The sequence below is a fragment of the Ambystoma mexicanum genome, chromosome 8, assembly GCF_040938575.1.
Source record: "Ambystoma mexicanum isolate Mex_15411 chromosome 8, UKY_AmexF1_1, whole genome shotgun sequence".
Classification (NCBI taxonomy): domain Eukaryota; kingdom Metazoa; phylum Chordata; class Amphibia; order Caudata; family Ambystomatidae; genus Ambystoma; species Ambystoma mexicanum.
Window position 1 is genome coordinate 455,717,607 of NC_090929.1, and position 27,143 is coordinate 455,744,749.

Below are 27,143 nucleotides of genomic sequence, written 5' to 3' on the forward strand. Positions count from 1 at the left end.
GCTACTTTGAAGACAACTGCAGCGCAGCAGCGGAAGGAGAAAGTCTTGGCCAGTTGCTTGGAAATATCTGCAAGTGGCTAAGCTGAAAAGGATAACAAACTCGGGAGAAACAGCCACAGGTGATCTGCCTCTGGTGCCCGTTGGGGGGGGGGGGGGAGGGCAGTTGTTGGAGAAACAATTGCAGGGAAGCAGCTGAGGGGGAAACAGTCCCGGCCAGCTGCTTGGAAACAGCTTCAAGGGATGAAGCTGAAGAAGATAACAGAGTCAGGTCAGGAAAAGGAGCCTGGGGGAGAGGTCTACCTGGGAAAAAGGAGATGTGGGGTTGCAGGTAAGTTGTTGGGGAAGCAACCTTGGGAAGTTGCTTGCAGACGGGAAGTAGCTGAAAGGAAAAACAGACTCTGAAGAAACAGCATCAGGGGGTTTGCCTCGGGAGCAGGGTGGGGGCAGTTGTTGCGGAGACAGCTGTTGTGAAGCAGCTGAAATGGGAACAGTCTTGGGTTCCGTGTAATTTGAACGCTAGTAATCAGTAATTACTTTGAAGTAATTTACTTTGAAGTAATTACTTCGAAATGTTACATCTTTTTAAAAAAAAAATATTTGGGGGTTCCCCATTCTCTCCCTTCCCCGTCACTACTACCCCTACCCTAAACCCCTCCCGCTCCCTTATTAAGATTTAACTACATACATTTTTCGATGTAATTTCGAAGTCATTACTTTGGAGTAATTACTGTAGTCAAACCACGGACACGCCCACGTGTAGTACTATCCAAGATTGCTTGTCATTTTAATGTGACATGCCAGCAAATGTTGTCTACGAAATGATTTATTGGGATGAAGAAAGAAATCTTTGTGTGATATTTTTGCAATGGCTTTTGTTTTGAAACAAACGATAATGACGACAACTTGCTACCGGCGAATGCACACAGGCTGCAGGCTGCAAAGGCGAAGGCGAGGGGAGCGGGGGGGGGGTTAGGGGGATAGCGGGCATAGCGGGCAGGGCATTAACAGATGAGGACAGGTTTTGGAGAAAAGTCGGCTGGATCCTGAGAAGATCTGGGGGCAGACAGCCGAAAATCATCATCTCGTCTGAAGCCTTTTCTGCCCTAAACGGATCTGCTTAGCCGAGCGAGTTAGGCGGGGATTAGCCGCCCTCACTGAGCGCCCCCCTTGCCAGCGCATTAGCCCTGTCTGACCAGGGGGCGGGGTTTAGGCGCGGTGGGGTGTGGGGGGGTGCCGGTCATATAAAGGCAGTGATGCCGTTGTTGGGTACAGAGGACAGTGGGACAGGGTGGCCTAGACAGAGCTGCGCCGCCCACTGGGTGTTCTGCCATGTGCAGCTTGTTGGATCAGTACCGGCCAAGGCCATTTTACTTGTGAGTATAATCTGCCCGAGGGCGCAGAGGGAGTTGCCAACATATACAAGCAATGCCACTGTGGGTGGGTACACAGAGCACTGCACTAGCAGCCGGCCTCTGGGCCCCTACCTGGTACAATGTACTGGATGAATACTGGCTTGGGCCACTGCATGTTGTGTGTGGGGGGTATCATTTGCATGCAGGTGTGAGACTGCATATCATGTCTGGGAGGATAAGGTGGCGGGGTGGCCTAGACTGCACTACGCCCTTTGCTGGGGGTCCCATAATGTGAAGTATAACCCTGCCACAGAAGCTAGGTTTGGGTACCGTACAGGGGTGGGCGCCAGAGTCCAAGGCAACCGCTCTGTGGTCTGGTATAGGTCGCATAGTGACAGTCCTCCTCGCAGTGGGCTCTGTCTTCTGCAGATCACTGCATTGCAACGACGAGTCCGGTGTCCTTTGTTTGTGAATATACACTGCATAGGGGAAGACCTGTGCTGGAGGGCGAAGGGGCAAATAAAAGGAAAGCAACAGGTTTGCGCGTTGGGATGGTGACACTAGCTGTTAGACGGGCCTGGGGAGTGCAGAGTGATGCCGTCTGGGAGACGCAGGCAAAGTGTCCTGCCGTCACCATTCACAATCAGGCAGAAAGGTCCAGTCTGTGATCACGTGTTGCTAGGGGTTGGCGGGGAGGCACAGTTTTCTGTAGGGGGCCTTCCTGGAGTCGTGCGAGCCTCAGTCTTCCTGCGGGAGAACAGCCACATCAATTCCCGGGACTGCGTGGGGTAGGGTAGGGGGCCAGCGGGGGAACAGCCTTTCTGCACACGGGTCCGCGGGCATAGCGCCTGTGTTGTGCGCTGGTTCGCTGCTGGTCACACTGTTTGAAAGCCATGCTCCTGCCAAACGTTTGCAGAATTAATCTCTGTCTGCTGTGCTGGAATAATGTGAGTGCTGCCGCGGCGATGTAAACACATGATGAAAAGAATCGGCAGAAGCGCGCGCCACTGCGCAATCACCAGCAGTGACCAGCAGAATCCCACCTTGTACCTCGGATTCTGGCAGGTTGTGATGAAAGATGAAATGGGTTTACACCGAGCTCAGATTACCTGTGTAGAAGTTGTGTAGACGGAGGGGTCGCCGAGACATGTGTTTGTGGTTGGTGAGATGAGGAGGTGCGGGTGGGAGTTGGTAGGCAATGCGGTTGGGATAAAGTGGGGAAGAGGAGGCACTGGGCTGTACCTTCTCCCATTATCATGAGGACGGGGGCACGTTGCCATGCCTTGCTTTATGAAGAGGAGTGCTGGCCTACGGTGAAAGCTGGAGATTTGCCTGCGGCCCGCAGCCTCGCCTGGCCTGGCCTGGAAGGCACTTCTCTGCATGGGCTTAGAGCGGCCCGTCGCCTTGTGCGGATGATCCTATTCTATTTATTTATTTATTTATGTATTTATTGAATTCACTTCCACTGATGTTGCCATCCCTTACCTTGACATGTGTTTTCCTTCCACAGCCGTGACAGTGACCTGTCCAGCATCCTCTCCAACCTACACCAGAGCCACCAGCTCGTTATGCCCGACACCCAGAGCCGGGGAGAACTGAAAAGGACAAGCGTGGATGTGGGCTTCGGAATATCAGGTAGGGGCTTGGACGACACAACCTGTGCACTTTGGGGGAGGGGGGTCTTTCAGAATAGGGCAGTGACTGTCGCCGACAGAGGTGACTGCAGATGCTGTGGAGATCTGCCTGCTGCAGAGACACTTGTGCTTCTTTCATGGACAGGAGTGGAGTTGCACGAATGACAGTAGGGCTGCCATTGATTGTGGTGCTGCCACTGCAGACTGTGGCCCTCCAATGGAAGACTGTGGTGCTGCTGTGGCAACGTTTACATTTGAAATGGGGCTTAAGCCTCGGGGGAAGAGATTGAGCTGCTGCCCCAATGTTAGAAGTCTTACCAAAAAACAAAATACTTCTTTAGTTCAGTACACTAACTGTGTGATTTTCAGTACCTTTGCTGGCGCCCTCAGACTGTTACCTCTCTGGGGCATACCGGTATCCATCATCATTCTTAGCACCTTCTTGCCTTTTTTATCTGGTTTCGAATCCATTAGCACATTGCTTACGACGAGAGCCTAATACCCTTTCAGTGGGCATTTCGTGTTTCAGCTCCTTGCTGGCTGCCTTTCTTTTTCTGTTCAGAGGCCATGAAAGCTGTCCTTTGCTAATCCGCAACTGTTCAGCCCCTCCCTCCATTCCTTTAGCTGTCCATTATAACATATGCACCTCAAAGGTGCCACAGACTGGTTATCCTTGGTGTAAGCAATGGTTCCCCAAAACATAATTTTGAAATGGACCCCCCCACAAGCCCCAACACACCTTTAGCCATCGCTGACTGTGGGGATACATGGGTGGCTGTGGTATTTCTACAGTAAAATGTGGTGCTCTTGTGGACATCTATACTACTTCCACAGATGACTGTGGTGGTGCCAAAAAAAACTACTGTGGTGCTTCCACCAGTGAGTGTGTGCTGACATGGAAAACTGCAAGACTGCCATGTGCATTTGCGGTGCTGCCATGGTTTAATGTGGTGCTACTGTGGTTGTCAGTGAGGCCTCTGCAGGCCATAGTGGTACTAGCACAGACAGTGGTCGGGCCACGGGTAACTGTGATATGACAATACGCTCTGTGGTGCTGCAGCAAATGTCTGTGGTTTATTTTCAGGCCAAGAGTGGCACTAGGCAAGAAACAGGCCATCTTCAAGCATAACCTGGTAAATGGCCGGTCTCTAAAGACTTATATAATCTGAGGTCATATAGGAGTGCAATGCCGTATTTGGAAGAAAGTACCTGTGTATTGACTAAATTGGCCAATTAGTCAGTGTAAACAAAACCTCGGCATTTAGTAGCAAAGGTATCGCTTTTATTTGAAAGCTTTCTGGGTCCTGTTAATGTTGGAGACGTGAGATTCTTTCATACTAAACCTTCACAAGAATGATGTCCAGTCTCTGCTCCTGGAATGCCTTCCTGCAGAGGGTCAGTTCTTGTGTCGGGCTTGCCTTAATAGTGATAGCCCTTGCATCTGGTAACCTCATACTGCTTGTCAGTCTGTATACCGGAGCCTCTGTCATAGTGATGGCCAGTCCATGTGGCTTCTTAATAACCCTTCATAGCAGTCATGTCTAGCCCTTACTCCTAGAATGCTATCTCTTGGATGGTCTTGTCTTGTATGCTTGTTACAGAGGATCAGTCCTTACACTAGCTGTCTTCATAGTGACGGCCAGTCCTTGTACTTGGGCTTCTTTATCACTAGGCCATCACAGCAGTAAGGGCTGCCCCTCACTCCTGGAGGCCCTTCTTACAGATGGTCAGTCCTTGTATCGGGGGAGCCTTCATACTGATGGACCTCCCTTGTACCTGAGCCTCTTTCATAGTGATGGTCAGACCATATGTAAATGTTTGAATGCATAAATAAATACATACATACTATGTGGTTCCCTGAGTGCTGGCTGTGTCATTGGTGAAGAAGTCAGGCGGCCATGGCATGTGAGCAGACTTGTGATTTCAGCGCAGGGCTACACACACTTGATTCAGGAGAGCCCTTCCAGGATCTTGGCAGTTCTATGTGATTTCAACGTTTTTTTTTTCTCCATCGAGGAAGAATCATCTTTTTTTAATTTAATTTTTTATTTTTGTTGTTACCATTTTACTGCAAATGCATGAGGGGGAGCCCCACTGCAGCCACTCCATACCCCCTAGCTTTATTATTACCCTAATCCACCCCCACATGTATTTGTGGTACAATGCGGTGGAAAAGATGTGCTGCATTCTCCCTGGATGGAATAACCTGCGATGGAATCTTCCTGCCCCCTTCTTCTGTAGACGCGTGCGTTCTTGCCGAGTGAGATGTCTCGCTTAGATGGCTCCTCTGATGGACACACTGTTCTTCCCAACGTGAGGCGGCTTTTCTAGGACAGTTTATCCTACAGGCCCCTTCACACTGTTTCCTACACTGGGGGCGAGGGGGTGCAGCTCCCATGGGCCCCTTTTCGGCTTTAATTCTGATATCTTTCGGGGGTGTCCTATTTTTAAAGTGATTGAAAGGGGCTATTTCTTTTAAAGTAAAATTACAAAGCTCTGAGTGGGATTTCATATCGCTGTGTAATACTGTAGGAGTGAAGAGGGGAGATACACCAGGTGGGGGTGCAATCAAACCCCATATCAGAGGGTGTGTGGGCTAGGTATTTTGGCAGCTCTATGGGAAACAGGAATGGGACATTGTTGGATGGGAAAGCTCAGCTCGTGATAATTGGGACCTTGAATTCTCAGTTGAAGATATTCAGAGAATGATTGTTAAAAGCAAGCTCCTGAGGGGCGGGGGGGGGGGGGCCTAATCATCTCTCAAATAAAATCTTCAGACATGCTCCGATGGTTTGGGCCAACATCATGTTGATTTTATTTAAAGGCCTAGTGTCAGCACTATGACTACTCCAGCTTCATGGAAGACAGCTTATGTCATACCCATCTAGTAACTATCGAACCATCACCCTAATAGATGCGGATTCCAAAATATTTGCCAACTTGATCCTGGTGAAAATAGAGGAATGGATCTCAGGGAAGGGTATCTTGGACACATTTCAAACTGAATTTAGAAGGCAGATGGGAACTGAGGTGTGTGGTCTATCTAATGTCGTGCCTACAAAAACTAGCGTGGGGAGACCAAGCAAGCCATATCTACCTATGTATGGCCTTTGATCTGGTTGGCCTCCGCTTGCTGTGGACCAGACTAAATAAATGGGCCCTACCGATGGGCCTATTAAAAATCCTGATACATATGCATGAGGGAACATTGGTGCAAGTAGGTTTAACAATGAGGGAGCAATGTCCAAACCAACTGTTACCAAATGGTGCATTGTGGCCCCTGTCTTTTTAATTAGTATTTATTGGTGAATCTCTCTTAAAGGCCTCATTCGTACCTCCTAAAATAGGTGAGTTGCATATACCTTGGTTAGCATGCACTGATTTTATCCTGTCTGATTGTAGACCAGGAGGCTTGCAAAGATCACTGAAGGCATTTGATCTATTTATCGAGGAAAACAAACTAAGGATAAACACAAATAAAACGGTGGTCATGAAATATTGCAAAAGGGGAAAGAGAAATTGTATTTGGTGTGTGAAGGAAAACAGCTTGACGTTTAAAGAAAACATGTATTTATGTTACCCAATTTTAGCACATCCCTCTAAAACGTTTTATCAGAACTTTTTAAAGCAAAAAGCAGTGATGCTCACCTCACGGGTGGTTAAGGTGGATGCAACATTTGGCAAATTCTCTATGCTCCTGTTTTTAAAATGTTATATCGGTATGTTGGTTCCGAAAATGTACGTATGGTCGGGAGATGTTACCGATATGGCGACTGGATGAACTTGCCCGCTTTGAAGCCATTATTTGGTGAAGAGTCCTGTATTTATTACACAAAGTGTTTCCATAGCAGTCATCCGCCATGCATTGGGTTTGCAGTCTTTGAGGAGCAGAGTCTAGTGGAAACGGCCTTGTACCATACGTTTTTAAGATCCCCGCCTCATCTACTCTATGCAGATTTTGGACGATCAGGGAATTAACAAGCAAATCCGCTGAGAGAATTTGGGGCCCATTGTACAAAGTTATTATAAATGGATGTAACGGTGGAAACGTTTCTCCGTGATGCTGATAAAGTGAAGGGAACTATCTGACGGAGAGATTGCATCTCCACTAGAGGAATTCCCCTCTGTATACCCATCTATGTATTGGTCATAAAAAATGCAGGGACCATGGAAGGGTATTGAGGAGGCTTCCAGATCGGTCCTTCAGAAATAATTGTATGCGTTTTAGGATAAATGTGCTTTTAACGAATGAGATTATATGTTTTAGGAACCACTTTGCTCCAGAGACGGTGTTTGGTAGATTTTGCAAAAACCTACAGATGACAGAAAATTCATACCACTATCTTTCAATATGTTCTGTGCTACTACCCTGGGGTGTTACATATTTTGAAAAATGTGTTTACAATTTCGCTTTTGCTGACACAGAGAACGCGTGGCGGAATATGTTGAACAGGAACTCTGTGGCTCTAAATCTTTCAGGAGTGCAGCTTTTAAAGCTTTGTATTTTTTATAACAAATAGCGTATGTCATGTATTTTATATAATGAAGAAGGTATGGATTTTAATGTTTATATGGAAATGTGTTGAAATCTATTGTAAAACGATAGATTTTAATTGAGATGTTTTAGAATCGATTAAATATGAAATTGTTTGTAAAGGTTTATTTTAGACCATGTACAAATAAATAAATAATAACTGTACACACCCTGCAGAGATTAGCCCTGGACTGGTCTGTGCTACCAAAACTGGAGCCGGAGCTTTAGGGAGTTGCTGTCAGTCAGTGAGAGCAGTGCCAGCGCGCGCGCTCTTCTTGAATCGGGGGCTGGCACCATCTGGGGGTCTACCCATCTCCCCTGGCCGACGAACTGAAGAGTAAAGTCACAGAGGGGGGAGGACATTCGAACTTCTAGTCTGGCTGTAGGGGGCCAGCACCTGAGTGGGGATTGAGCTGAATCTTACTTGAAGCCCAATAAAAGCATCAGAAAAAACAATATCCGTATGGCATGGGAGCCGCCTGAGCACACGGTGGGTTTAAAGCAGAGGAGGGGGAGACGGGCTCCGTTCTGACAGGCGAGCAGGAGGCAGGAGAGGCGGCCCTGATAAAATCTAATTGCCGTATTGATCGGCTCGGAGCCGGTGTTAGCGGATGATTGAGGTATTCCTGTGGGTGAGATGTGTATCCCCCCTCCCCCCACGCCCACGGCCTCCAATCATTGCAGATCTCTTCATCATCACAGCGCCGCCTGCGCGCGCGCGGCTCTTATTGCAGACCTCGTCTGGCCCGAGAGAGATGCGTCCGGCGCCTGCCCTCCAGAGGACAGGCCGCGTAGCCTCACGTGACCCAGGTCTCCACGGCGGGCGCCCCTCTGCTCCCTCACTCAATCTCACTCTCCGTTACTTTCCTTCATCTGTCCACCCCACTCACCCTCCTCCATCCCTCTCAGCTAACACCCTCTCCCTTCCCTTCCATTAGGGTGACCCGATGTCCCGGGTTTGCCAGGTCTGTCCCGGAAATTGGGGCTCTGTCCCCCTTTCTCAAGATTATGTTTCCATTGGAAAACTCAGAGGTCCCTGTTTTTGGAAGTAGGTCTTCATAATATGTGTTTATTCGAACAGTAACTCTTAAACCTCCTTCTCCTCCAACTGCTAGTGAAGTGTAGGGCTTGGCTGGCCACTGTCGAACGTTAGTCCTACTTTTATGTTAATAGCCTGTCCCGGTCCCCCTATCTCGCCCTATCTCGCATCTATCCCTCACCTCCTTCACTCATTTCCACCCCTCATCACTGTCCTCCATCCTTTCCCCATCACTCTCACCTCCCTCTCCATCGTTGTCTCCTTTACCTCTCCCCTTAGTACCCTCACCTCTCCCCTCCATCATCCTTCCCCTTCTCTCTCCTCCATCCCGCTCTCCCTCCGCCGTCACGCCCTTTCATCTCTCTCCTGTCTCACTTTTCCCAGTACCTCCAACCTACTCTCCCCACCTCGGCCACCCCTCTCCTGCCTTACTGCCATCCCTTCTATCCGCAACATTCTCCCATCGTTCTTCCTCTTCCCCCACCCTCTCTTTCCCTTTTCTGTGTATTTATTTCCATGTTTTACCCCCACCAAACCCCTTGTACTATCAGCCTGCCTTGCATCCAGGCCATTTTTCCATCCCACTCCAGTATCACACACTTTCCCATCCGTCTCCCTCCATCCTCACTCCATGTTCTGTGGATCTGCTTGTTCTTTCACTCCCCCATCGCACCCCCCCTCGCTCTCTTCTATCCTTGCCCTCCATCGCCTTTCGTTCCGTTGAAAACTCTCCCATCTCTCCCTTGCCTCACTCTCCCTATCCCTCAACTTCCATCCCACTTGCCCATCCCGTCCCTATTCATCCCTGTCTTCACCCCGTTCTACATATTTACTTCCTTGTTTTAATCCTAAATGTGTCTTCCTGTGTTTCTCCCCCACAGCGCTCCTGGCTCACTTTCTTTGGTCCCTGCCCTCCATCGCCCCCATCCATCACTCTTCCCCCCCAACACTGACACCCACCCCTTCCTTTCATCATTCCCTGCCTTCCCTCCCCTTTCACTCCCATTTCCTATCCCTCAACGGCCTCACTATCCTATGCCCTCTATTCCTGAGTCTCTGCAGCCCATTCCCTCCATTACTCTCGCGCTGCCCTCTCCTACATCACTTTCTCCCTTCCCTCTTCTGCCACACCCTTTCCATCTCCTACCTTGCTGTCCTCCATGTCTCCAGTGCTGGAAATGGCCAAAATGCACTGGGGGAACTCACCCCCCAACATTTGCGTGGAGGGGAGGGGTAGTAAGTGCGGGGGAGGATTGCCATTGCTGTAGGAGGGACGGGGGTGCAGCTAGCTGTCGAATAATGCGGTTGTCCTGAATATAGGCTACCGGCTGCTTTGCATAAAAACAAAGTGCATTTTGGGAACATAAGAATGGCCACCAATTTATCAAACATGTCTGTAATAGTGATCCAAATGTGCATTCCTTCTGAGCATGCAATGCACACTTGGTATGGTGCTTACTTCATCTGTCGGAATAGTCACCCTGACAGCAGAATGTGTGCAACGCATGAGACATATATACAGCTTTGGGTCATTTCAGTGGTTGCAGAACTCTGCTGCAGAGAACTTCCTTAAACTGGAAACCTGGGGGCAGGTTTGGTTCTTCTGGTCTACAGAGGATGGTGCTCAGTCAAGACAGCGTTTACCAGAGCTCAGGTGCATTCCTCCCCTGATACATCTGCTTCCATCCCACACGCCCATCCATTCCCCCTCTTGTCCATCCCTGCAAACACAGTTACCCTCTTCTGTGTATTTGCGCCCATGAATTCTGTGCACCCCACCCGCTGTCTTTCCTTACTCTCCTATCCAGTGCATTAAGTGGGTGTGGAATTTGAGGGTAGGGGCCCTAATTTGGGTGTGTGGCTTGCTTGCTGGGCATGGTCTACAACTTGATGGCCATGGCCAAAGACATTGCACGGCGTACATGTAAACAAACACTGCACTAAGCAATACAAATGCCACGCTACCTCTGCACGTCCATTTTCATTTGTATCTGTCAATAAAGAGACAATGACAGATAAAAAGGAAATGTAGATGCAGTGTGGCATTTTCATTGCTCAATGCATTATTTGTTTGTATGCAAACCGTGGAAAACCTTTCCTTTTCTTTGCACATTTATCAGCAAGTGACTTACTGATGAATGTACAAAGAAAATACATTTTTTGTAACTTACCTCGTCTTCCGGCGCAGCATTGGATCCTCTCTTCTCCTCCAGTCGCAGCAGGCAAGACCAGGCCAAAATGGCATCCTGGGCTTTGGGCGGCAACTTCCTCTCGCGACCCCTCGCTAGGGCTCACCAGAAGAAGTTGCAGTAAATGACCCTTCTTCCTGCTAGGAGGCTGTCTCACTGGTCATGAGAGGAAGTTCCAGTTTGCCCCGACGCTGTGGTCGACACGCTGTTAGTCACAGAGTTTCGCAACATGGCAGCGGCACGTGAAAAGTCATGCCTCAGCGTTGTGAGACTGCTGCCCCACCCCCACCCTCTCCAGGCAGTGCCCTGGCTGAGCCCCACTTTTTGGAGGCTACTGGGGCTCGGCTCCGGCTGGCACCGGCCCACTCAACGCCCTAGTCCCATCCCTCTCTCCCAACCGTCCCTCGGTACCTCCCTTTCCTGTGTCTATTTTCTTTCACCCTGTCCTCCCTCTATTCCTACTATTCATTTCTCATTTGAATCCCTTTCTCTGTCTCCCCCCCCAGCCCCCTTCCTCTATGTTATGAGCGTAGGCCTCCTACTACAATAGTTTCTGACGAAACAGTGATGGCCCCCTACCCACCACCACACACACTAGAGCAGTGGTATATAAACTTTTTTTTTTTAGAGAGCCCCACCTTGAGTAAACATGGTGTTGCCGAGCCCACCTTCATAAAAAATATCATTGGTGGTCCCCCTTGATGCCATGTCTGCTTATATTTTCTATTAAAAGCCAGTGCTGGTCATTGGGCCGGCTCTCGGCGGATCTGAGATCCGGCACCAGAAATGGAGCCGGATCCCGGGACCCGGCCAGAGTCAGCCGCCCAAGACCATGAAGCACGCTGGAAGATTTAAAAAAAAAAATACGCCCGCGACGACAACATTGCCATTTACCGCGGCTTTGGCACTGGTGTGTAATGCACAATGCTCACTACATGTACAACTGATTCCTTTCACTTGTACATGTAGTGAGCATTGTGCATTACACACCAGTGCCAAAGCCGCGGTAAATAGCAATGCTGCCGTCGCGGGCTTTTTTTTTTTTTTTTTATTATTTTAGGATTCCAGCATAGCTGGAAGCACACTACGAGCCCCGCCCCCTCTAGACCACGCCCACTCGGGCACCGCCCCCCAACTCCTCCCCCACCCGGCCCTTGTGTTGGTGGATCCCCCACCACATTTTTTTCCATTTCCACCACTGTTAAAAGCTGTCGCCATACTCCCTTTTGGAACAGACCAGTGCCCTCCCCCACCTCCCATGGACACCCTTCGGGCCCCCCACTGGGCCAGTCCCACAGCTGGAAGATCACTGCACTAGAGTGTGGCACACTTGGCAGTAGGCAGCGAGTTATAAACACTTCTCCGGTTCCGGGGTTGGCAAACCGGGTACTGAGGTCCACAACACTGTTTGCAAAAGGGATGAAGAGTGACAAGGAAGATGGAACTACATTGGCACAAGCACCCTAAGTATGCAGACTGGAAACTTACAGGAGCCCCCCTAAGCCTCCTTCCCCCTCACCCACGGCTCCCCCGGGGGCACAACACCTCCATCTCGGGCCCGTGTGTCTGTCTCCTCGACGCTCTTCACAGGGACAAGCTGACAAAGCGGTGAGTCACGAAAGCGCTCGAGCCGCGGGCGGCCGCTTCTCCTATGCCCATAAATTAATGGAGCTTGACGTCTGCCGCTGCCCGCAAGGACCCGAAGCCTTTCTGCATGAGGTAGCAGGGCAGGTTGTGCTCGGCGCGCGCCTGGCTCCTCTTAAGAACTTTACTGCGAGTGGCGCCAGCAGACAAGAAGGACACGAGAGAGCCTTTCTTGGAACAAATATCAGTCTAAATGGCGACCTCGAATCCAGGCCTGGCGCCATAGTGCTGACTTGAGGCCGCCACTGACCATATATTCAGGGCTGGCACTGGCCAGAGATACAGGACGACCACTGGCCAGAGATTCCGGGTCTGCAGTGGTCCGAGATTCAGGGCTTTCACGGGGAAGAGATTGTGGGCTGGCACTGGCCTGGGATTCACTGCTGGCATCACGGCTGGCACTGGCAGTCACCCTGGGATTCACGGCTGGTACTGGCCTGGGATTCACGGTTAGCACCCTGGTTTTCACGGCTGGCACTGGCAGTCACCCTGGGATTCACGGCTGCCACTGGTCTGGAATTCACGGCTGGCACTGGCAGTCACCCTGGGATTCACTCTTGGCACTGGCCTAAGATTCACTGCTGGTACTGTCCTGGGATTCATGGTTGGCACCCTGGGATTCACTACTGGCACTGGCCTGGGATTCACGGCTGGCACTGGCCTGGGATTCAGGGCTGTCACGGGGAAGAGATTGTGGGCTGGCACTGGCCTGGGATTTCCGGCTGGCACTGGCCTGGGATTCAGGGCTGGCACTGGCCTGGGATTCAGGGCCAGCACTGGCCAGAGATTCAGGGCTGGTTCTGGCCAGGGATTCAAGGCTGGCACCGAGCAGAGATGGTGGGCTGGCACTGGCTTGGGATTCACTCCCGGTACTGGCCAGGAATTCAGGACTGGTACTGGCCAGGGATTCAGGGTCTGCAGTGGCCAGAGATTCGGGGCTAGCACTTGCCAAGGATTCAGGGTCTGCAGTGGCCAGAGATTCAGGGATGGCACTTGCCAGAGATTATTGGCTGGCTCTGGCCAGGGATTTACTCCTGGTACTGCCAGGGTTTCAGGAATGGTACTGGCCAAAGATTCAGGGCTGGCAATGGGCTATAGATTCATGGCTAGCACCGAGCAGAGATTGTGGGCTGGCACTGGCCAGGGATTCTGGACTATTACTGGCCAGGGATTCAGGGTGTGCAGTTGCCAGAGATTATGGGCTGGCTCTGGCCAGGGATTCACTCCTGGCACTGCCATGATTTCAGGACTGGTACTGGGCAGGGATTCAGTGGCCAGAGGTTCAGGGCTGGCACTGGCCAAAGATTCAGGGCTGGCAATGGCCTATAGATTCAGGGCTAGCACCGAGCAGAGTGGGCTGGCACTGGCCAGGGATTCGCTCCTGGCACTGGCCAGGGATTCTGGACTGGTACTGGCCAGGGATTCAGGGTCTGCAGTGGCCAGAGATTCAGGGTCTGCAGTGGCCAGAGATTCAGGGCTGGCACTGGCCAGAGATTATGGGCTGGCTCTGGCCAGGAATTCAAGGCTGGGACTGACCAGTGATTCAGCAATGTGCAGGTATTCGTGGTTGGCACTGGCCAGGGATCCGGGGCAGGCACTGATCAAAGATCCAGGCCCACCACTAACCAGAGATTTAGCGCTGGCACAACCCACAGTTTAAGGGCCAGAACAAGACAGATCTTCACGGCTGGCACTGGCCAGGTATTCGGGGCAGGCACTGGGCAGAGATCCAGCCCAACCACTGACCAGAGAATTAGTGCTGGCACTAGCCACACCGATTCAGGGACAGCACTGGAAAGAGACAGAGGACCACCACTGACCAGAGATTCAAGGATGGTACCGACTAGAGGTTCAGGGCCTGCATTGACAAGAGATTTTGGCCGTGCACTGACCGCAGATTTAAAACCTGCACTAACCATACATTTAGGGTTAGACTCAGAATCTACTGACATTTACATTACGTGCCAGCAGTGATATGAATTCAATGCCAGTACCAGCTTCAGGGTTTGGGCCCAATATTGACCTTAGGTTCACAGTCAGTGCTAACCATAAAATCATGACCAGACTACCTTTAGATCTGTGGTCAACAGAGGCAGCCCCGTTTCTTGGCCTGGATATAGTGGGCGACGTCCGGGGCGCAGAGCTAAATAGCTCAGATGGAGAGCGCAGTAAGGGGCCCACCCAGAAAGCTGCTTCTGAGCTTGCCGGACAGCAAATTAAGCAGCCTGTTGTGCTGGTGAGTGCCCCTCTGCGATGTGAGGTTGGCTGCTCTCTGCCGATTTGTGGATGACTGCATGCATTCGGAAAATGCAAACAAAGGAATGAATATTCCAAACGCAGCGCAGCAGGTGGATGCTCTGGAGTGTCACATCCCTTCCCCCTCATTATTTGTGCTGACAGCCTTTCAAGTGGGGCAATTTATAAGGGATGGCTCACTTAACAAGCCATTGTTCTTACACAGTATGTGCTTAACATTTCAGTGTTAAGAACTGAACATGGGGCATTTTTATTCACCAGGCCAGCACAGGTATCAGTTAGCTGATCAAACCTATGCAAACCTAAACCTATATCATCAAACCTATATTCTTCAAAGAGAATCCTAGGTCAAGGGTCTGCAACCTGTGGCTCCCCAGGCATTTTGGACTAGGACTCACATGATACCTTACCATTGACTGTGCTGGCCAGAGGTGATGGGAGTTGTAGTCCGAAACATCTGGAGAGCCAAAGGTTGCAGACCCCTACTAGGGGCCAAGTTTGGACCTTCCATCAGGGCAGGAGTGACCCTAGATTTGGGGTCAGCATGGACCTTGGATTCAGGGCCAGCCATCAGGGACGGAATTTCACCAAAATGGCAGGGGTAGCGGAAGTGACACTGCATGACCATTCACCTCTGATGACATCACCAGAAGTGATGTCATTTGACCCACCCAGAAGTAACATCACGGGAAGCAATGAAACGCAACCTTTCGCTCCTTGACAAACAGGAAGTGGCATCACATAGCATTGTTCTTGAGTACACTACAAAAAATATGGTTATGATATCACTGTAACGTGATGTACATTTCATACAAGAATGGATCACCATATGTATCGTTAATATCAGTGTTTATAGGCCCATATTACCAAATTACTGTGAATGCAAGCAGATGTCCAAGGCCAAATGATAATGATGTGCTATTATATAGCACATATGCTTAAGCACTTTATATAGAACAAATATGCATACAATATCACCCAACCTGTGTTGGTACTCATTTATCAAAATCAGAAGGATGAAAGTCTGAGATGGCGGTGCCGGGATCCACACCTGCAACCTACAGATCACACACACACATTGCAGCAGCGAGTGCTTAACCCACTGAGCTATCCTACCGGCTATTGTAAAATGAGCAATTACATCTCTGAATTTTCTGATAGAAAGCAAATGACACTCTGTAGTGGATGCCATTAAACTGGTAAATTAGATTTAACAGCAGGCCAGTTCATCTGCAGGTCTGGTGCAAAGTTGGCCCCATGTGAATCATTCAAGGATCTGCTTTTCGGGCATCAGAGGATGGCAAAATACATACCATTGGGAGGGTTCATAACTGTGTATTAAAGAATTTAGAGAGCGCAGGGAAAGCAGCGCACTCACACGGCATCTCGTACTCTGGGCATTTGTGGAAACAAACATCCTGCACAGCATGCCAGGGAGATAGGAAAGATAGCCACCAAGGGTGTTGCTAGGTCTGGAATAGGTCCGGGGCTATGCTAATGTTAAGACTATCGGGACTCGGGGCTAGCTAGCCTTGTGGTTGTAGCTCCTGGGCTTCTATCTTGGGCTACATCAAAAGACCCGGGGCTATAGCCTCTTAAGCCCCCCAGCAACGCCTACGGACACATTACATCAAAACATTAATTGGGGCACAATGAAATCAAGGGCCACTTTATGTTCTATGGTCAAACATTACTACACTCTACACAAGCTTTTAAGTATGAGGATTTTTGTCAAGTGACCGAGGGCACCGAGATGTAATGTCTTGCGATGATCGTAAAAGAGACAACGGCAGAAAAAAACATGCTATAACTGCAACTTGCGAAAAGCAAAATACATAGCCCGAAATGGATGTTTACTTCACTCTAAATGCTTTTTGGAAGTTTTTGTCTGCGTCGTGGATTTGAGGTGTATAAGAACAGACAAAATCAGTGAATCACTCACTCACTCCATGTGTGCCTGAAATAAACCTTTAACAAGTGAGTCTAACAATTATTGTATAGATTTCCAAAAAGACAAATGATTTGTTATTGATATTGATATTTTATTTCTAGCGTGCTCATACACAAGTGTTTCAGAGCGCGAAAATTCCTATTCTTTCTTAGCAAGGGAGACTTCAGGGGTCGCAGGTGCTACCCCTGGCGACCCCCAAATGACGTCCCTGCCAGACACGGCCCCAGGGTCTCGGTTTGCATGGACCTTCCATTCCGGCTCAGCCTGGACCTGAGATTGAGGGCGAGGTTCTGCATGGCGCTTTATTTCGGGTTTAGCGTGAGACGTGGGATTCATGGCGCTCACTGCCCTGAGAGCGAGGGCTCATAAAGGGGGCTGCATGGAAAACCCTTCATACGGGATTGAAGCGTTGCCCTCCCTATATAGACGGAAGCCTTTGAGCACAGAGAGAGCGTCTCTCTTCTCATCCTGCGAGACTGCTTCTGAAGTTGGTTTAGGAGGTAGAAGCTGGGGCACTAAGACTCTGGGGAGGGGCGCACTGGGGGAAAGGCTGGGGGGGCAGCAAAGTAAGGTAGACGTCTTAACTAAAAGGGCAGATAAGTCGTAGCTAAGTGGGAAGGTGCTGTCTGTGCAGAACGTCCTGAGAGGTTTACCCAGGGACAGGGCGGAGCGCCAGGGGCGCGGGCTAATCCTAATCGAGAAAGACACGCCAAGGGATGAGCCGGCCACGGTTCCCTGACAAAGATGGGATGCAAAGCTCCTGGTTTGCACATTAAACAGGGGCTTAGAAGCTACTTAGGGCAGCTCGGAGTGTCTGTAAACAACAGTAAATCCGCTGTGTGGCCTTCGGCGGCTCCTGCCAGGGGCGGTGCAGCATCCGCCGTATCTGCCAGACAGGCTTCCCACGATCTGCCAGGCGGGCTTCCCAGTATCTGCCAGGAGCGGCGCAGCCTCCACCGTATCTGCCAGGCAGGCTTCCCAGTATCTGCCAGGAGCGGCCCAGCCTCCACCGTATCTGCCAGGCAGGCTTCCCAGCATCTGCCAGGAGCGGCGCACCCTAAACTGTATCTGCCAGACAGGCTTCCCACGATCTGCCAGGCAGGCTTCCCATGACCTGCCAGGAGCGGCGCAGCCTCCACTGTATCTGCCAGGCTTGCTTCCCAGCATCTGCCAGGAGCGGCGCAGCCTCCACTGTATCTGCCAGACAGGCTTCCCACAATCTGCCAGGCAGGCTTCCCATGACCTGCCAGGAGCGGCGCAGCCTCCACCGTATCTGCCTGGCTTGCTTCCCAGCATTTGCCAGGAGCGGCGCAGCCTCCACCGTATCTGCCAGGCAGGCTTCCCAGCATCTACCAGGAGCGGCGCAGCCTCCACTGTATCTGCCAGGCAAGCTTCCCAGCATCTGCCTGAAGCGGCACAGCCTCCACCATATCTGCCAGGCAGGCTTCCCAGTATCTGCGAGGAGCGGCGCAGACTCCACCGTATCTGCCAGGCATTCTTACCAGTATCTGCCAGGAGGGGTGCGGCCACCACCGTATCTGCCAGGCAGGCTTCCCAGTATCTGCTAGGAACAGTGCGACCGTCACCACGTTTGCATGGACCCTGTGTCCTTCAAAAGGGCAGGTTCTTGTCGGTCCTGAGTACCTGCACTTCTATTACTTGAAAGACATAGTACCAGCACTTTTCATCAGGAAACCAGTACTGTTAATGGGAGAGTACCAGCAACTACCAGCACAGTAAGCAGGTAGACTTGGATAGTGAGTACCTGCACTTGTGTATTTCCATTTCAAATACGGCCTGGTGTGATGAGGCTTCTACAGTGTCTACTGTGTGCAATACAGTCTTCCCAGCTGCCTTGGAGGAGGCGGGGCCTCGCATGTGAGTTATTCGCGAGAGAGGCAAGGCCTACCACATCGGGTGTCTGGAGCAGGGAGACCGGTAACGTATCTGCCAGGAGCGACGCAGCCTTCCCAGTAAAGGCCAGGAGTGGCACAGCCTTCCCAGTATCGGTCAGGAGAGTTGTGGTTTTCCCAGTAGTGCCAGGAGCATTACAGCCATCATAGTTTCTGCCAGCCTTCAAAGTGCCTGCCTGGAGTTAAGCGCCATCAACCTTGTTTGCAGGGAGTGACGTGGCTTTCCCTGTAACTGCCTTCTTATGAGACAGGGCCTATTTCAACAAGATAGTTGGGGGGGGCTTGCTTAGAGTGGAAAGCAGTCTGAGGCACCCAGGGGCGGGGGGGGGCATAGATTATAATGTAGATAAATGTAAGTTTAGTAGCTCCCAATTATCACGAAACAGTGAGCCAGCAGTGAGATGAGTAAATGCTGAATAGCTACGAATCCTTCTTTGTAAGCAAGTGGCTGACGTGGAAGAACCAGTGTTCAAAGGCAACAAGGTGATAACACTTCAGTTTTCCCCAGTGGAAGTGACTGCTGGACAGGTTCCAGCAGACGCAGCTTGTAAGGCGAGCGCTGCAAAGTGCAAACTGCAAGCCCCAGAACTTAAGCAATATATAAAGGAATGTATTGCTGTGTTGTTAGAATGCCGACTGGCAATATGGAGCAAGTTGCTGGGGGTCCCATGAGACTCAAGGCCTTTTTCATTTGAAAAGGCTGAACAGCCCTGGTGTTGTCCCTGCTAGGAGCGAGGTCTCACACGTCTGGTATTTGCAGAAGAGGCACGGCTTCCCACATTAAGTTCTCTGTAGAAGGGAGACGTTCACAGAATCTGCCAGGATTGCCGCGGCCTCCCCACTATCTGCCAGGAGTGAAACAGCCTCTTCAGTATCGGCCAGGTGCGACCAGGCCTCTATTCGCAGGAGAGACGAGGGCTCCCACGTCAAGTGTTCTGGAGCAAGGAGAGCTTCCCAGTCTTTGCCCTATAAGGGTGAGGCCGCTCACACCAGGTAGTCGCCGGGGCGGAGCGGACGTGGACAGCTCACTGTCTACCAGAGTAAGCAGGTCCACGGAAACCTCAAAAAAGGTAGCAAACTGATGACTTTCCCTTCCTTCCCACGTGTTGACCCGCAGGGTGCTGCTTGTGTCTTCCCTTGCCTGTGCTGTGCAGCGCCTGCAGTGGGCACGGTGCTCTGCTCGTGATGTGCAGCCTCCGGCATCCAAACACTCTGCACCGGTTGCCTGAAATCATTAGATGGTCCACAGCATCTGTCATCCACAGTTAGGAGTCATAATATTCTCACAGCGGCACCTGAGCAGCCTACAGTAGCTCTCAGGAGCCATTGGCCGCAGTCAGTGGAGAAACCGGAACATACTGGGGAAATTGCACGCGATATTGCACCAAGGGGCAGGCCTGGTTCTAGGATTTAGGAGGCCCTATGTGCAAAAAAACAGCGAAGCCCCAAGGTTTTGCATATGTATTGGCATTTCCGGAAGGGACAATAAAGAACATGACATCACAAGGAGTGACATCAATCTTTTATACAGTAACACAGCACAGGGAGTTACAGTACAATAATTTAATAAAAGAGACAATTTAAACTATTTAATTTAGAGTCATGGTGATATAATTTTCCTCAGTTTTGGTAAGCAGGTCCTAAAGCTTCCTTTTCTCCCTACAAATGCACATGCTTGGATAGGCTGATGGGTTAGGGACTTTCCCCAGGAGAGCATATGCCTCTCCTGCTCCTCCTAGCATCTCATGCCAGAATATGGGGTCAGAGGCAATTGGGCCTGTCTGCAGAGGGGTCAAACTGGAGATATTTGATATTTGGAGCCCTGTTAAGGCAATAAGGCTTGAGGGCCAGTTTTGTGGCCCAACGTGGGACATTCTGTTGACGTGATGCCCTGTCCTAGTGGTTGTTTTGAGCAGTGTTACTGAACCAATATACTTTAAAATAAAACACTGGGCCCAGAATTGTCACTTTAAGAAGTATGCAAACCAATTTGTTGAACAAAATCAACAATTGCAATTTGAGAATGTGGTGTAGAGAGGTACTTCAGCCCCAATCCACCACTGTCTGTGTCGCACATTTGGAGGCTCACAGGGGACACTTTCCATTAGGGCCACTTGGAGCCCACTGGTGGCAGTAAATGGCAAATACACGTTTCACTGTGCATGCTTCAAAGCATTGCACCAAATAGGTAGTGTGTGTATGGTGGCATGCACCATTTTACATAAGCAGTGGTAGATATATTGTCACAAGTCACATTGGGGCAAGTGCATTTCTCTAAGATCGAGTATGTAAACTAAGGAACTCGCCCTGCAGGTCTAGTGGGATTTTCAAGAATTTGCAAGGCCTGCTTCTGATCAGGGATGCGCCCCTTTTCTTCTAATCCTTGGCTTATATGATGCAGAGGTTGGTGCAAGGATTGATGTTAATTGAATGGGAGGCGTCAAGAACGGGATACTCAGATTTGCTACATGGTTAGCAGCATTACCAATTATTACCTGTTAGCTGGTCCTGCAGACGCACAAAGAATCTCTTCCTCCCGATGAGTCCCCCGTGCTCATCAGAAGCCATGTGCAGTGGTGTCGAGTGCCTGGAGAAGGGAATCGACTAGAAGCGTAGTCACTCATCCCTCTCGAGCTGAGCTAAGAACATTTCCGGCACATTTGCAATTGTTTCTATTGTGTTTTCTGTGTGCTCCGGAAGGAGGGCCTCATCTTTGTCGGGAGTAATAGTGCAAACTGCCTGCTGAGTTGAGACGATGCATTCACCAGACGCAGTCTCTGTACATCGCTCGCCCAGTAGACTGCTGTCGCTCCATCCCTCTGCACCTCAACAGACCTCCACTTCCTCTGTGGTCATAACCCCTTTGCATCCAACGGCATAATACATGATCTGTACCCCCACAAAGAGGGGGCACAGATTTATACTTCAATGGAAGTACCCATTCTATCACAAGGGGAGCACTCCAGTGGCGACAGTGCGCGGTATACATATCCTTCAACATTAACAGTAACATCATTCCGCCCCAGCAATGCCACAGCCAGCTTGACTCTCTTCATTGGTGTGCTTTGCTCACTCTGTGTTCGGACTTCTTAATGTATCCAACTTTATTTTATTTGTATTTCTTTTCCCCCAAAAGGTCAGTCCATAGTGTGCTGCATCCTTGGGTGCCCTGCTTGGTTATTCTTAAGGATACGTGTTATATTTAAGGGATACCAGGATTGTAAGTAGCAGTGGTCTTGTTTCTTTTTTTTAAGGGTTAGCCCAATTAAATGTGTTTTTCCTTTTAAATGTGCATGGTAGGCATTCCTTATTGCTTGTTTACTGTTTCAACCATGTTACTTCTTCAATTGTTCCCGCCCTTCATCTTCAGAGAGGATGTTGTCCCATGCCCGCCTGCTGCTGCTACACAGAGAGTAGGTTTTCCTTCTTTGGAGACCTTGCAACTTTGTACCAGATTCAATTAGTTTGATTTGATGGCAGAATGGCCTTTGTGCTTCCTTAAGCTACACAGTCTGCCCATTATCTAGGGCATAGCGAGACCCTCATAGTGACTATCATGTTGGGCATTGTGACAAATCAGCTTCCGGGGCACCAGTGGTCCAGGGGTGAATATCAGTTTCGAAACCATCAGTTAGCCCAACACCTCTAGTACACCAGAAGGGATCCGAACAGATTGGAAGAAGAAGAGAATTATAGACCTCCTTGTCCAATTGTATTAATGTGGACGGAACGGCAGGCTGATCTCCAAAAGGTCATGAATCGTTGGTTAGTTACAACACAGCAAAATTCAATTATTAGCCAAAGACAATATCGACTGTCCAGTCAAGGCTGTATCAGAAATATCTACTTTATTATTATCACAGCAGACAGTTCTAGCAACACTATGAAATACAACCCAGCCTGTAAAAGATTGCAGGGGACAGACGGTTTCAAAGAAAAAAAAGGGATGCACTCGGGATGCTGACAGGAGGGTAGCCATTATGCTTAATAACCCCAACAGTTTAAGGTTTCTTGGCTCAGCACAAAGGGAGAAATGGGACTTAAAATGTCTCAAGGGGCCTTCTGGGAAGGACCAGGGGGACAGAACGACAATGTACCTTGTGCAGCACGTGTTCTTGTTGCTCAACAGGGTGTCTGCTTCTGGGCGCTTTGCAGGATTCTGTGACAAGAGTTCGAGACAGGAGGCCACTGCAGGTATCAGTCGGCAAGCAGGTTTGGCGAGCAAAGCTGGACGAACGGCTGCAGGCTGGCCTACACGGCGGCTCGGGGTCAGGAATTGTTTCGGTGTTGATCAGCAGTTCTGAAGCACTAGTCAGGATGTCTCGGATGTCTTTAAACAACTGCAGCTTTACAATGGTCAGCGTTATAGTTGGTTGCAGCTCGAGCAACTCGACTGGCTCAAAAATGTCTTTTAAAGCGGACGTCGGTAGATGTTTGTCGAAGGCACTTCAGCCAGCTTCTTCAAAGGGCTTGTTTCATCCTTTAAAGCAGACGGCATAGAGCTGAGGAGTGTGTTGCAGGCAGCTGCCCTGTCCTTTGTTCTGGGATCAGAGAGCTTCTGGTGCTCCCTACCTAGCAAGCTTGCTGCAGAGTATAGCAGGGCACGCTGTGTGCTGGCTGGGTACCGGATTTGGAGCGGCAGTGTCTCTGCCTCCGAGGTCTTTATCTCCCATCTTTTCCCTGGGACATGTCTAAGGGAGGGATCTTGCTTCCCTCTTGGAGGTCCTGGCCTTCCTTTACTGGCAGAAGATGTAAGGAAGACTGTATCTTCAGCCAGGGTCCAATGAGTTCATCTTGCTACTCCTTGTGAAGTCTTCAGATCTACCAAAAGAGGGGCTGAACCCTCTTTTAAAGCCAAATCGGTCACAGTGATTGGTGTAGGCTAAGCCTACCTTGCTGAACAAATCCTGGGGTCCCTAGCAACAATCTCCTGTATGCAAGAGGCCATAACCAGAGTGCTTTGCAACAGGAAGGTGAAGGGGTGAAAATGTGTGATAATAAGTCTCCCCCATCTGCCTGTCTGTTGTGGATGAAAGAGTCTCTCTAGTTAATGGATCTCTCTGTGGTTCCCGATTTAAAGAGGCAGGTCTCCCTTGAAGCTGTGGTGAGACCAGACTCTCTGGCTCCTGCAAACCACATTCTCATACCTTATGAATGGGGTCCCTCTGCGGGTGGCCTACTGTAAACCTAGACATGACAGATCACTGTCAAAGATATCGAGGGAGGGAGATGGCTTCAGGTTGACACAGTTACAAGTGAAAGGATGTTGGGGGTTTCCTGTCTCCCTAGTTAGCCTCTTCAGCCAGGCCCCATGTGGGCCTGTTTAAAGTATACTCTATTTGTATGATAAGCACTGCCACCTGGGGCAGGGCTGAAAAAAAAAGAGCACAGCGGATCCATGCCGCCATTGTTAGTAAATCACGCTGGCCATGGCAGGGGGAAGCTTGGCCCTCCCCCTTCCTGGAGAGGACATAGTGTACTTGTGCTGTCACATCCCAACTCAATATGACATTGCTGTCACATCCAAACTCAATATGACATGGCAGACTATGCCTGTAGAGTACACTGGTCTATGCGTTTGTCGTGATGAGAGCATAGGAATGTGTGTGGATTAGCCGCACACAATTTCATGAAGTTGATCTACCATCATTTATTAAAAATGTCAAAAAGGCCCAGGCAAGCGCACACCCACTGTGAGGATTGTCAAATTCCTCACAGCCATGCAATGTGTCCTTAAGGGCCCATACTATGTCTCATTGAGGTACTGTGGTTTGTTTTCCTGGGAAGCGTTCTCCCTGGGGGCTGCAGTGAATCCATGAGGGAACACATCATCTCCGGGATTTTACTGCACATTCTCTCCTTGGGGGTGCAGCTGATCTCCAGGTTGGGAAGGGGATGCATACCTGAGGGACCCTCACAATAACTTCAGATGATTACTGCAAATTCTCTCACCGGAGATTCACAAAGTCTCTCTGGGGGTGCAGCATGTCTCCCAATCGCAGGGAGCAAATGCACCCTGGGAACTGGGGGAGGCGGTGCTCACAATCTCTAGTGGAGGGTCTGGCATCTAACTGAAAGCCCATGAATGCCTCTTTTAGTGGGTACGGAATGCTTCTCTAAGGGCCCACTGTGCCTCACTGAGGTGCTATACAATATCTCCCGAAAGAACTTCACAATTTCACTCGAAGGGGCTGTAGTATCACTGCAATATTTCTTTCAAAGGAAGAGCAAAATGCCTCCAAGCAGAGAGGGCACAGAATGATTCACTAATGTGCCTCATAATGTCTCTGTAAGTGGCCACAGACTATTTCAAAGGAATGCCACAGGGTCCCCTGCAGGGGTCAGTGCTTCTGATAAGAAAAAAAGGAGAGGCAGGGCACCCAGTAGTATGATCTAAGGGCCTGTGTCTCCACTTTTTTTCTTTATCAGGGACACTGAGCCCGCAGGCTGCCCTTTAACCATACAGCTAAGTTGAGTTAAAGGGCTGTCTGAGGGGATTGGTGCCTCTCAGGAAGAAACAGAATAAGAGGCAGAGCACACTGCTATCATTCCTTTTGGTGCCCCATTCTCTCATTTTCTTTCTTAATCACAGGCTCTGACTGACCCCCGCTGGTAGCATGCTGATATGAGTCAGAGCCTGTAATTAAGAACCAAAAAGGAAAGGTGGGACACACCAAAAGGAGGATAGCACCCTGCCTCTCCTGCTTGGCTCCCTCTGCCTGGAAGCCAAGTAATTGCCAGCCAGCCCTACAGTATGTCATGCTGTAGGGCCACAGAATGCCTTGCTAAGGGGCCACAGAATCTGTCTATGCGTGGACATAGACTGTCATACAATACATTACAATACAATACAATACACCTTAGGGAGTGCCACAGAATGTATTCCTCAGGCCCCACATAATGTTTCCAAATGTGGCAACAGAATAGCTTGCTGGGGGACCACAGAAGGTCTCCCTGAAAGGATACAGAATGTCTCCTTTAGGTGCCAAAGAAGGTCTCCCTATGAAGCCAAGGAATGTCTCCCCAAGGTGCCACAGAATGTCACCCTTAGGGTGGCATCTTCCTTGAACATGCAGAATATCTCCTTGTGGGGACTCAGTGTTGCCCTGTGGCAGTAACAGCGAGCACCAGGCCAGGTGCGCCGGTAGCCACAGGATGAGGCACGTGTTCCCCCGCCCGCCCGGCGGAAGGCAGCGTCTTGGGCCTGGGCCTAGGGAGGGGCAGGATATCCTGGTTCATGCAGCGGTTCCTCTCGCTTGTGTTTAGTTCTTTCATTTTTGGAACATGTGATGAGGTCTCGGGGTAGTTGCACAGTATGAATAGGTGAATGTTCGGCGTGGGTGCGCGGGCTCTTGCACAGGGGCGGGTGCTCGTGCGAAGGCCAGTGCCCCGCGCCAGGGGCTGGTTCCCTTGCAATGGTCGGGGACCATATGCCTGTGGAACGTGCTTATGCTGGGGACAGGCAATTGGGCAGGATCTTGCTCCAAGAATAGAACCTCATCTAAGGGGCAGGTACCAGTCCAGGACGCTATGGCATGGTTAGGGCCCAGAGCCAATAGCAGATCATCGTGCCAGGTGTGGGCATTCATCCAACTATGCTTGGGACACGCTCACTCATGACACCCACTATGAAAGGTGCTCGTGTAGGGGAGTTGTAATCTTTGCAGTTAATACCATCCGGACTTCACCATCCCCTTCCACACCACCGACCCATTTTCTATACTTAGTCTCCCACCGCCCGTGTCCTTTTATCTCCTTTGCTCCGTTGACTCTCTTTTCCCCCTCCATCTCGTTTACTAGTGTTCTCTCCCCTTCTTTCTTCACTCTCCCTTTTCTCGCCCGCTCTCCATCTTGAATACATGTCAACATGCAGCATTTCATTCTGGAGATGCTAATCCACTACTGTTTTTAACTTTGCATTCTGGAACTTGTAGTCCTGGATTTCCCCATTCTAAACCATAGACTCTGAGCCCCACAATGCAGAGTTATAACCAGTACAGGGCCGTCATCTCCTGAATTGAATTGGGTCTGTTAACATGTATGATTTCGTACAGGTGTGCCCCACTCCCCCTTTTCCAACTCTTGAAGTTAGGTGGGTAGCCATGCTCTTTGGGAAGCATTAACATTATTAATAGCATGTTCATAGTCCTTCGTGTTAGTTATCTAACTTCTAAATGCTGTCATAATAGTGCTAACATTACCCGATGGATTGGTACTCACTGTATTGACTTGGGCACGAGGCAAAGCTAAATAGTACGTACACTGTGTCCCTCTGGGAGCAGGCCATTGCACAGAGTGAGTTCTTTGGAAAGCTGTTGCTGAGCCTCAGATGTAGGTACTCATCCCCATAAGTGCCAAGGACGAGTATCCTCGTCCTTTTTGCCTAGACTTGCATATTAGCCTGGCACTTAAGAAAACATACCAAGAAGATCACGTTTTATCTTTCGGAATGCAGTTATTCCAATATCGGAAAAGGTTTATGTTGCCCCACTCAGACACTCAATACTGACATTAATTCAGAACTACTGCAGCTGTGCACGTATAGCGCTACAAAAGGGCAGCCTTACATTCACCCTGTGCTGTGTAATGCAGGTCGAAAGACTGCACCTGCCTCTTGTGCGCCCTGCTCTG

The 27,143-nt window shown here is 50.0% G+C and overlaps 1 protein-coding gene across 4 annotated transcripts in view; it reads left to right on the forward strand.

Annotated features, from left to right (window-relative positions):
• SAMD11 (sterile alpha motif domain containing 11) overlaps positions 1-27,143 on the forward strand; it is a 312,464-nt gene that overhangs the window by 179,999 nt on the left and 105,322 nt on the right. For all 4 annotated transcript variants that reach the window (XM_069610053.1, XM_069610055.1, XM_069610054.1 and 1 more), the window contains one exon: positions 2,863-2,987. In XM_069610053.1, the coding sequence (XP_069466154.1) occupies positions 2,863-2,987 (125 nt within the window). The remainder of the gene's footprint in view (positions 1-2,862; positions 2,988-27,143) is intronic.